A 12,272-nucleotide genomic window follows, 5' to 3' on the forward strand; every position below is an offset into this window, starting at 1 on the left:
ACACTACTGTGGCAACCGGCCCATGGGGTGCCACACTATGAGGAGTGAAGAGGGGGAATGTATGCAGACACAGTATGAGTAGCAAGGATGGGAATGTATGCGGATACACTATGAGGAGCGATGGGAAGAATGTATGCGGACACAGTATGGAGAGCGAGGGTGATGGGATGGGTGAGGACACAGTATCGGGAGTTGGGGGCATGAGTGAGGAGGCAGTATGGAGAGTGAGGGGGCAAATATGTGACAAGGCAGTATGGTTAGCAGAGGGGATGTGAGAGGAGACACAGTATAATGGCTCCTACGAACCCTACAAACAATATAATGCCCTCCAAACAGTATAATGGACTCAAGAAGCAGAAAAGGTTGAATTGGCCCTTCTCCCCAATTCCTTTATCATCTATTATTTTGTGCATTTGGAATGGGTAAATATCATGTATCATAGTATTATTTATATCATAATAAAGGTTTCCATGTAACTAACCCCTTAGAGCTAAATTGTTAAGTCACGTCTTCCAAGGATTAGCAGCAGAATTTTGCTAGGTTGTGAGCAGAGAAAAAAACCTTGATGTACTTAAATAAAGAATCACACACATATGCATGTACAATTTATTTTTAAATGATCTAATTAACAACTCATTTGTTTCCCATATATCTGACATAGTTTTGTATAGTTTTGTCGAAGTTTTTGACCTTAGTTGTGTCTTGCTGTTTTCCTTGTTTACATACATGAGAACCAATGAGATGAGATAGGAGCGAGCCAGAGATTCATTACAGTAATAACATCCAGGCCTCTCTGCCGCCTGTGACTGGACACATCAGCATGTAGACTGCAGGCGAGAGATAGAGGCAGAAGTGGAGCAGACGGAAGAAAACAAAAGAGGAGGAACTTGGTATTTAATATGTCTCCTGACAAGGGTGAAAAAATAGTAAAATAAAAGTCTATCTAACGTCTTACAGGAAAAGTTTATACTGAAAACTACCATAGGTGACCACATGAGACTGGTTAGTAGCTCACACGCTGTTGTTCTGTCTGCAGCTGCACTTTTTCTTTATCGTTCTTTCTACAATTTGGACATAAAGAGGCATGGCTCCATCCTCAGCATCCCACTAGCCAATTGACAGTCTGCCTATCCAATGGTATAGGGGAAGGTGGGAGCCTTCCTGGCCAACCATTGCACATCCTGTCAAAAGCCTGGATCTTTTAAAACAAACATCCCTTCCAGTGACATACTGTATTTTTAGAGGGAGAGAGAGCAGAGGCCAGGACTAGGAAAAAAAAAAGATTGGAATGATGTCAGTACTAGCTCCAGCCAATTGCAAATGTCAAGAGGCGGCGCTGGAAAAGTTCCTTTCTTCTTTTTGGGTTTTCCCTGCCCTGAACGAAAAAAAAATCTATAATAAGTTTCCCATTATAAAAAAAAAAAAAAAAAACACAGAAGGAAAAATCTGGGAGTGAGGAATGCTAAAGGCTGAGAAGTGGGGAGGACAAGAGCAGGAGGGGAGCTGGGGATACTGGGATCTGCAGGCGGAATCCCCCACCCCCCCTCTGTCTGTCTTTCTGTATTTATATATCCCTCCTGTACATACAGTAACGTGCTTCATTCCTCTCCTTTTGTATCTCTTCTCTCACATGTTCCTGCTTTCCACTGTTAGCTCTTGTCTCCAGCTTCTGTTGGACTGCACACAACTTTTCTACACTTTGGTCCTCACCTCTCCAGTTTACTTTCCCCTATCCTTTCATTACTGCTCTTTGCAAATTACTCACTTTTCTGTTTGAAGCTTTCTTGTATAAATTTTTCCTCCTCATCGCCCATTCTACTTTAGGATTATAGTCGTATTTAATCTTTACCATCTCCTGACTCACCGCTTAATTCCAAATGGGGACAGCTATTTGCCAAGATGGGGAGTTGGATTTTCGCTTGATTTTTGGTGAAGAAGATTCAGACTCTCCATCACCTAGGAGTGCCCTGCACCCAGCTGGTAAGTGAATGGTACTAAACAGGGCTTAATACAAAAAAAACTGGATTCATCATTTTACCAAGTTGTCTTAAATTCTCTATTCTTTGCGTTCTCTATATATCAAAAAGTCTTAGCCTGTAGAAGTATGTAAAGCATCTGGCCAATATAAAGGTTCTATTTTTATGTCTACATTGCACTTCTTAATATGGGGACTTGCATTTTTTACATCTTTCTAGCGTTTTTGTGAGTTCTATTTTATTGAAATTTACAGGCACTTGAATTGTAGAAGAAGAAAACTGGGAAAATTAACAAAGCATCTTGAATGACAGCAGATTCTAGGGTAAAAAATATATATATATGTATATATATACATATACAGTATATACATATGCATATATGTATGTATATATATATATATATATATATATATATATATATATATATGTATATATATATATATATACATACATACATATATGTATTATTTACTGGCAATGATGCTTGAAAGATCTAAAAATCCAGAACAAGGGAAGAAAGAATGAGGGAGAAGAGGCTGGAAGCAGCACATATTCCATGACTCCGTATAATGAGATTGCAGGCGACATGCTGCAGGAAGTTAGATTTTATGGCCTGTGATAGATGGCCAAGAGTCTGTAGATAATTGAGAGCTCCCAATGACAAAATACAGGAACAATTACGATGTAATTTACCAGCCATCGAATGAAGTGATGTCTGGTACCAATGTCAATTTCAGTACAGGTAAGACAGTGTAAAACAAGGCAGAAAAATATTAAAGGCCTGGAAGATCTAACTAAGGGGAAAGCTGAGGATATTGATATTAATATAGATCTGTTACAAAATATCATTCCCTGTATAGTTTACAATGTAGAAAAGAATCAACATGTATCTGACAGCTAAAACACATAAGCCCAACCCAATTGTAAATGCATATGGTTCCAATATACCAGTAGTTTGTTTGTTTTATTATTTTTTTTCAGAAAATTGTGATTAAGTTAAGCTAGAAATATAACTCAAGTACCCAACAGACAGCAGAGTCGCAGCCCTCTGCTAAATCAGATTGATCAGATAGGCATAAACTCAAAAAAGTAAAAGGAAATAAAGTTTTCTCGGGGATTGCAGATTATGGTACCGCAATGTTGTTTTTCATCAGTCCTAAAAATATTCTGAAACTGTGATTGACTAAACTTAAAAATGCTGAATAGAATTTTTGTGTGTGTCAGGTAAACCTGAGTTGTCCATTTTGGCTGCCATTAGGGCTTCTTTGGGAGTTGTAACTCAGCTTTTCTAGACAAAGAACGTTTTCCTAGTTCTGCAGAGCTACATCTCACATTACTGTATGCTTTCCCATTAATGAATCTCCTATATTACCTTTACGCTGGCAGCTACAGACGGTAAAGAAAGCTTTATAATGTACAGAAATGGAGTTTACCTGTTAACTGTGCATGATCATTCAGTTTGTATCATATGACCCTAAGACTATAGAGTTCAGGATCAGGTGTTTCCATCCATGACACGGTTAACACAACATGACCTCTGACCTGAGACAGGTCTGTTTCCTTCTGGATGTGTAGTCTACTGTCTGAGGAAGCAGAGTCTCACACACAGACAGTAGATAAAAGAGTATTAGAGACCACTGGGTAATGAAATATATCAGCTATGTGTAAAAGTTACAGTCGTCATTGCTACAAGAAATCATTGCACTAAACTGCTGTACATTTTATGATAAAGCCCAAAGAAGAAAAGTCACCATTGTCCAAAGCATCAAAGCTCAGCTTTTATTCTGTAAGACTACATTCACACAATGGCTCTTTGGTGAGTTTTTCATGTTGTAGATGTTCTGCACCTATTAGGTTTTTTTTTTATTGCATTTTTGACGCAATTTTTGTCTCTTTTTGATATGCCATGTTTTATATAAAGCTGCTTTGTTTTTGATACTTCCTGGTGTCTGGCTTTGACAAAACTTTATTGATACAATCACGTGTGGATCACATTTGTTTGCAGTGAGTCTCCGCAGCGGAAACGCACTAAACACTCACGCATGCTTTTTTTACCTGCAGATTTTCCCCATCTAATGCAATTCTTAGGGGAAAATCTGTACATAAAACTCAGCGTACCCACAAGAGAAATTAATATCTTGGGGATTTAAAAAAACGCAGGTTAGTTTATGCAGCAGTGAACAAAAAACCACAATGGGCATAAGATTTCTATAAATCCCATCCGCTTTGCTGGAATTGTAAGATGGTGCGTTTTGGCGCTGTGAATAGACGAAGAGTCAAAAATTCAACAAAACTCATTGTGGGGAGTTAACCTCATAGCACATGTCACATGCTGACGAGCTGCTCTTCCTAATTCTCTCAATATTCAGTGAAAAACAGAGAAAAGCAGGAAGAAAAGCTCGTTGTCACATGACCACTAGTATTAAAATCGCATATGGCTATATGATGACTGCTGGAATTAGCAAGCAGAGCTAAATCCTCACATTGAGTATATTACACACTGTTAGGATTGGCATGCTACAGGGCTTCATTTTATAATTAAAGGGCTTGTCCAGGTCACTCCTGGTGACTGCAGACTTTCTGAATTCTCACAGCGCATGCACTGTACGCTTTTAGGATTCACCCTGCCGGTGGCAAGAGTGAACAGTCATGTGAGCACAAGTATGTGATTTGTATACTTCTGGCTAGTGATGAGCGAGCACTAAAATGCTCGCGTCAAGCACATTGGAATACTCGGATGCTTGACCCGAGCAATGAGCCCAATGTAAGTCTATGGGAAACTCGAGCATTTTTCAGGCGGCTCCCCCCGGCGGTCTGCAGAGGGCCTAAAAATTGCCCAAATCGATGGGAACAGTGCTCAAATGACATGGGGACAGCATGGGGAAGACCCCTGGAAGCATTTCTGACTCCCAGGTCACTTCTGTCAACAACGTTGTCAGAGGTATTACGCCATTTTTACGGACTCACAATAAAACATACCAAAACTAAACCAAAATGGATTTTCCTGGGAAATATGTTAAGGAACATCCTTTCCAGGGTAATGACTTGTATATAAAGCAAAATAAATAACCACAAACAAAAATGCTCCTCCACACCTTGGGCTATGTTCACACGTAGCGTTTTTGATGCGTTTTTTCACTTTTGTATTGCTTTCAAGAGTGACAAATGCATTCACCAGGAAATGTCATTTTAACATTTTACAACCTTATCTGGCCATGTGATGTGTGAGATATCATCAGACACATTCATTCATTTGTGAAGGAGGGACTCTGAAAGTCACAAAGCCTATTTTTATAGAGCCATCAGGCGGCCTTTACTATTTCTTAAAGGTCCAGCAGTCGGCCCTCACTATTCTTCGAGAGCCATCAGCTGGCTATGTTTTGTTGTTCCCATTACTAAAGAGTTCGTCTCCTATACTGTTATTGAATATGCAGTGAGTGGCAGGGCTGCCCAAAATTTGGATGCATCCCAATACCCCTTTGAAGAGACTTAGAAGAGGGCTTACTGAAAACAATGTTCCCATTATTAGGAAGTGGGTCTCCCATAGTGTTGACCTATGTAGTGAATGCAAGGGCTGCCAAAAATTGGGAGGCACTCCAATGCCCCTTGGAAGAGACGTGGAGGACAGAGGGCCATAAAAAAATGTTCCCATTAGAAAGGAGCGGGCCTCCTATAATTGTAATGCCCATGCACTGTGTATGGGCTGACAAACATTTACCCCTGGGGGGTATACATGAACATACTGTATAAAAAAAAATATTTTTTAAGGCACAGAGGAATCACAGAGGACGTTGGTACGGTCGGCAAGGTACTCCCTCAGCATCTTCCCAAACTTTGCACTCCTTGTGAGAGTACTCCGCGCCTCAGGGCCAGTGCGATGGGAGGGTCTGAGAAAGTTCTCCCAGAACTTTGACAGTGATCCCCTGCCTCTGCTGGATTGAAGTTGTGTCTCTCTTGCCTGTACTCCTTGGTTGTGGGAATTTTTTAATAGTTCCGCAACAAGGGCCTTCTGGTACAGCACCATTTTTGCAGACCTGTCCGCCTCAGGAATAAGAGATATAAAGTTCTCCTTGTAGCATGGGTCTAGAAGTGTCACCAACCAGTAATGACTGTCACCCAAAATTTTGAGAACGCGATGGTCATGGGAAAGGCAGCGTAACATAAACTCAGCCATGCGTGCCAGACTACTAACAGGCAAGACTTCCGTGTCCTCACCAAAAGGATGACTGACCATGCTCTCCTCCTCCTCCTCCTCTCTGTCCTCTGGCCATCCACGCTGAACAGACGGTATGACAGCTGTGCAGGTAGTACCGTCTATAGCGCATGAAACTAGCTCCTGTTCTTCCTCCTCCTCCTCTTCCTTATTGTCACGTTGGGATGAGATGAGGCTGGGCTGTGTGTAATCACCCTGTATGGTTCCTTGCTCCATCTCATCATGCTCCGCCTGCAATGCATCCTCTTTGATTGTGAGCAGAGAGCATTTCGGAAGATAGAGAAGCGGGGTGGTGATGCTAATTATGACGTCATCGCTGCTCACCATCTTGGTGGAGTCCTCAAAGTTTTGGAGGATGGTACATATGCCTGACATCCATGTCCACTCCTGACGTCTTATGTGTGGAGTCTGAACTGAATACCGACGGGCTTGTTGATGTTGGTACTCAACAAGTGCCCTCTTCTGCTCACAAATCCTTTCCAACATCTGCAGTGTAGAGTTCCAACGCGTAGGGACATCACACACCAGTATGTGAGCCGGAAGCTGCAAACGCTGCTGAAACACGGCAAGGGCGGCGGAAGCTGTAGGTGACTTTCTAAAATGGGCACACAGGCGGTGTACTTTAACAAGCAGATCCGGCAGCTCCAGATAGGATTTGAGAAACCGCTGAACCATGAGGTTAAGCACATGGGCCAGGCATGGTACGTGTGTGAGGTCGCCTCGCCTCAGCCACCACCAGGTTCCGCCCATTGTCACACACAACCATTCCTGGCTGTTGGTTCAGCGGTGTGAGCCACAGATCTGTCTGCTCTTTCAGAGCTGTCCACAACTCTTCAGCATTGTGTGGTTTGTCACCTAAGCATATTAGCTTCAGCACAGCCTGTTGCCGCTTGGCCGAGGCAGTGCTGCAGTGCTTCCAGCTTGTGACTGATGTGGTCATTTCGGAGATGGAGGCTGAAGAGGAGGAGGAGGCTGAAGAGGATGAGGTGCAGGAGCTGTAGACCGTGGGGGCAACCCTGATTGACCTAGGGCCCGCAATCCTTGGCGTCGGGAGGACGTGTTTCGTTCCAAGGTCCGACTGGGTCCCGGCATCCAATATGTTAACCCAGTGTGCTGTCAGCAAGATGTACCGTTCCTGCCCACAAGCACTTGTCCACGTGTCCGTGGTTAGGTGGACTTTCCCGGTAACTGCGTTGTTGAGGGCACAGCTAATGTTTTGGGACACGTGCTTGTGTAATGGGGGGACGGCACACCGGGAGAAATAGTGGCGGCTAGGTACCGAGTACCGAGGGACGGCTACCGCCATCAGGTTGCGGAGTGCTTCTGTCTCCACGAGCCTAAAAGGCAACATTTCGAGCACAAGCAGTCGTGAAATGTTAGAATTTAGTGGTGTGGCCTGTGGGGCGTTGGCTGCGTATTTGCGCATGCATTCCAAGGACTGGGGTATGGACAACTGAACGCTACCCTGGGACAAGGACGTTTACGTGCTTCCTGATGCTGCTATTTGAGAGTGTGCAACGACAGGTGCAGGGCAGGAGGCATCTTCGCATGCACCATGGACAGGGGACTGGCTTGCATGCACAAAAGCGGAAGAAGAAATGCTGCCACCCGCAGACACTGTTCCTGGACCCTGAGGTTCGGCCCACAAAGTCGGGTGCTTTGCTGCCATATGACTGATCATGCTGGTTTTGGTCAGGCTGCTAGTTTTGCCACCCCTTCTGATGCTGACCTGGCTGGTGGTGCAAATGGCCTTTTTGGGGTTATCGGCAGAGTCTTTAAAAAACAACCAGACTCGGGAAGACCTAACAGTTGTACTGGCAACTTCCTTCGTGTTGGTGTTACGGGGAAGGGTTGCCTGCCTTCTGTCTGCAGCCACCACACTGCTTCTTCCTGCCTGTTGGGGTGCTCTGCCTCCCTCCCCCTGTGCGCTGCTGTCCTCGCTCTGCATGTCCTCCTGCCTGGTTGGGTCAGTTACTATATCATCCACCACCTCGTCTTCCACTTCCGCACCCGGGTCCTCCTCCTGACTTTCTGGCAATTGTGTCTCATCATTGTCCACCTCTTGTGGCACTTTCCCACCGTCGCCTTCGTGTGACCGTGGCTGCTCAAATATTTGGGCATCGCTACATGCGATCTCCTCTTGACCCGCTTCAAGTGGACCGGGCGAGAGGCCCGAATCTATAAATGGAAAAGTGGACAGCTCTTCAGAGTGTCCAAGTGTGGGATCATTTGTCTCCGGGTACTCGGCTTGGTGGGAGGATGGAGGATCAGGATGAATAATATGTGGTCCAGACTCACGGCTACTGAGACTTGACCGTGTGGTGGTTGTGGTGGCTAAGTGACTGGAAGCATTATCCGCTATCCAACCAGCAACCTTTTGACACTGCTCTGGGTTCAATAGTGGTGTGCTGCGGTCCCCTAGGAATTGGGACAGGAAGGTTGGGCGAGAAGATGTGGGTGTTTGTTGTGGCACAATTTCAGCTTGCCCACGGCCTTGTCCTCGGTCTCTGCATGCACCATCACCATCACGTCCAGTTCGCTGTCCCGTGCCACGTGCCTTGCCCATTTTAAATGGAGGACAATATCTTCCACGCTTACTACAAATGACTGAATTTGGAGCGAACTTATATGTGATCCGTGTGACGGAGAAACCACAGTTTTAAATACCTAGACTGTAGGTAACTATTTTGAACAGCAAACTGGTGTCAATTGCTTCACTGACACACTGAAAAAATTTTTTAATGGAGGTCAGAAATGGCAGTATTTTCTGAAAACATATATGTGATCCGTGTGACGGAGAGAACACAGTTTTAAATACTTGGCCTGTAGGTAACTATTTTGAACAGCAAACCGGTGTCAAAAACTTTGCTGACACAGTGAAAAAAAATTTGAATGGAGGCCAAAAATGGCAGTATTTTCTGAAAATGTATATGTGATCCATGTGACGGAGAAAACACAGTTTTAAATAGCTGGATTTTTAGCACTGTAAGATGTAAAGGACCTGGCTGTATTCTGCAGTGCCAGCAAGCAAATGGTGCAGAAAAACCGTGTTCTCTGGATTGCTTTTTAAGCAAATAATGAGGATTAAGATCCAAAACAAAGTATTCCTGGTCCCTGAGACCTGGGCCTTTGTCTAGAAATATCTAACAGCAGCAGAAGGCAGAACTGGAATGGATCCTCTTGTGCTATATGCACTGCAGTCTGCTATATACACTGCCTGCCTATATACACTGCCTGACTGATATCTCTGCAGATGGGTTAGTCCTCAGTAGGACTGTTTGTTAAGATGGATATGTGTAATGTACGGGTTTTCTCCCAACACTACCTAATACACAACCAAATCTCTCCCTAGCTCAGCAGCACCTCTCCCTACTCTGCCTGATTCCGGAGTGACTGTGACGACCACAGCGGCGCCAGGTCTGATATAGACCTGATGACGCTGTGCGGCCAGTCAATCACTGTAATGCTACAACCACCATGGCTGCAGCATTACAATGAGTGGCAGGCAATCCCTGCATCTTGATTGGTGCTCTAAAGAGCGCCAAACATGCAGGGAGGGGACCCGAGCATCCGCCCGAGCATCTCTCAAGTACTCGGCGAGCTCCGAGCATCTCGAGTACTGAGATGCTCGGGCGAGTACCGAGTACTTGCGAGTACGCTCGCTCATCACTACTTCTGACCAAATTCCAACTAGAAGTGTCTGGCCTTCCTCAATTACTTTTCATTGAGTAAGCCCACACATGTCTAGTCGGCACATGACCTCATGTATGCAAATCGCATACTTGCAGTTTTGTAACCTCCCACTCTTACTGCCAGCACCAGAGAATCCTGACAGAGTGCAGTATGCGCTGTGAGAATTCAGAAGTCTGCAGTCAGTCTATGTGGCTCATCACAAACTTGGATAACCTCTTTAATGCTCCTAACATAAATATAAACATAGAAACCCTTAACTTGTCAGATGGCACAACTCTTTATCAACATAGCCACGTATCACGTAATCTTACAAGTTATGGTTTGTTATATGTACTGGGTCAGAACCAATAACAGCACAATAATCCATCACCGGAACAACTAGCAGTACAGAAATACATCAGTAGAACTCCCATCAGTACAGAAACTCAGCATCACAACCCTCATCAGTACAGAAATACATCACCAGAACCACCAGCAATACAGATATTCATCATTAGAACTCCCATCAGTGCAGAAACACAGCATCAAAACCCTCATCAGTACAGGAATACATAACAAGGACCACCATCAGTACAGGAATACATCACCAGGAACACCATCAGTACATGAATTCATCACTAGGACCACCATCAGTACTTGAATTCAGCACCAGAACCACCATGATAGATCATGGTACATCAACATGGTGCATAAATTGTATTATCATTTGTGTCGCATGAACCTACAACTTCCAGTACGTCCTTAACAATGGTAAGGAGATACTGGGAGTTGTTGCTATCAGTCCTCATCAGACTGTGGACCATACAGGAACCACAGTATTGATGAGAATTAGTCAGTATCACAAAAAAAATTTCATCCAGTTACCTTATAGATGACGTTGTCTCTCATTGGAGTCATTCTGCTTCTTTTCTTCATCTTGTCCAGATGCCATGATGACTTGTCACAGCCACAACTGGTCTCTGCACACTTCTCCGGTCTTGTGCAGTACATCCCCACACAATACCCTTAAAATTAGCAGTGCCATTATAGTGCTCCTGAATAAAAATATCTGCCCTACACTGAGCCCTTGAATAAATAATTGCTCCTCAATATATTCTCTGCACAAAATATAACCCACACACTGTCCCTCTCCTTTCTCTACTAGGCCCCCTCTTCACACGGTCCTCTCACAATGTGTCCCCCCCATAGGGCCCAGTCTCTATAATGTGCCCCCTCATCACACTCCCCCTCCTTGGCATACTGTCCCCTCCTGGCTATGCCCTTACACTTCCCCCCATGCTACCCTCCCTACCCACACTACTCAGTCTTTAATATGTGCCCACTTACACTTTCCCTCCCCCCATACTGTCTCCTCAAACTATTCCCAATAGTCTCCACACACATTTCCCCCTCCTTCCTCATACTGTCTCCTCTCACATCCCCTCTGCTAACCATACTGTCTCTTCACATATTTGCCCCCTCGCTCTCCATACTGCCTCCTCACACATCCTCCGACTCCCGATACTGTGCCCGCACCCATCCCATCACCCTCGCTCTCCATACTGTGTCCACATACATTATTCGCATCGCTCCTCATACTGTGTCCGCATACATTCCCACCCTCGCTACTCATACTGTGTCTGCATACATTCCCTCTCCTCGCTCCTCATAGTGTGTCCACAGCCATTCCCCCACTCACCATACTGTCTGCACCCATCCTCTCCACATACTGTGTCTGCGCCCATCCTCCACTCACCATTCTGTGTCTGCCCCCATCCTCTCTACATACTGTGTCCACGCCCATCCCCCCACTCACCATACTGTGTCTGCATCCATCCCCCTTATACTGTTTCCTCATACATGCCCCCCCATCTCGCCCCTTGCTCCCCATACTGTGTCCTCAAATTTCTCCCGCTCTCCATATTATGTCCGCACTCATCCCTTCCTCACTCCCCAAACTGTGTCCTCAAATCTTTTCCACCCCGATACGCTAAATCTTCGGTGTCTTCCCACTGGACCACTTACCACTAATGTTGTTTGCACCTCCGTGGCATCGGTGAGTGACGTCAGCAGCGTGATCACATGACCTGATCACGCTGCTGACGTCACTCTGACCCGACGGTCAGAACTTCAATTGTACTCGCCTCTGAAAGACGCGAGTACAATTGACCACTGGGAGCCGGCGCACTGCACCTTGTCTGAGCCGGCTGTCAACTTGACAGCTGGCTCAGAGAACGGTGAAGACACCTCGGACCACTACATCAGGTGGACCTACGTTGCCACCCTGCCCACTGTGCCCGGGGCGCATGCCCTGCCTGCCCCCCCTAGATACGCCTCTGCCTCATAGTACAGCTATAAGGGTTCGTGCAGGCGACTGTAATAATCTGACGAGTGTTATCCGTCGTTTTGAA

The 12,272-nt window shown here is 45.1% G+C and overlaps 1 protein-coding gene across 1 annotated transcript in view; it reads left to right on the plus strand.

Moving 5' to 3' along the window:
* The first annotated feature begins 1,341 nt into the window (after positions 1-1,341).
* NFATC4 (nuclear factor of activated T cells 4) overlaps positions 1,342-12,272 on the plus strand; it is a 172,254-nt gene continuing 161,323 nt past the window's right edge. Inside the window, exon 1 of the mRNA XM_073671152.1 lies at positions 1,342-1,980. Within this exon, the coding sequence (XP_073527253.1) occupies positions 1,878-1,980 (103 nt within the window). The 5' untranslated portion in view covers positions 1,342-1,877. The remainder of the gene's footprint in view (positions 1,981-12,272) is intronic.

This window comes from Phyllobates terribilis, unplaced genomic scaffold, assembly GCF_046119375.1.
Source record: "Phyllobates terribilis strain yellow unplaced genomic scaffold, ASM4611937v1 Scaffold_1__5_contigs__length_1240528914, whole genome shotgun sequence".
NCBI lineage: Eukaryota > Metazoa > Chordata > Amphibia > Anura > Dendrobatidae > Phyllobates > Phyllobates terribilis.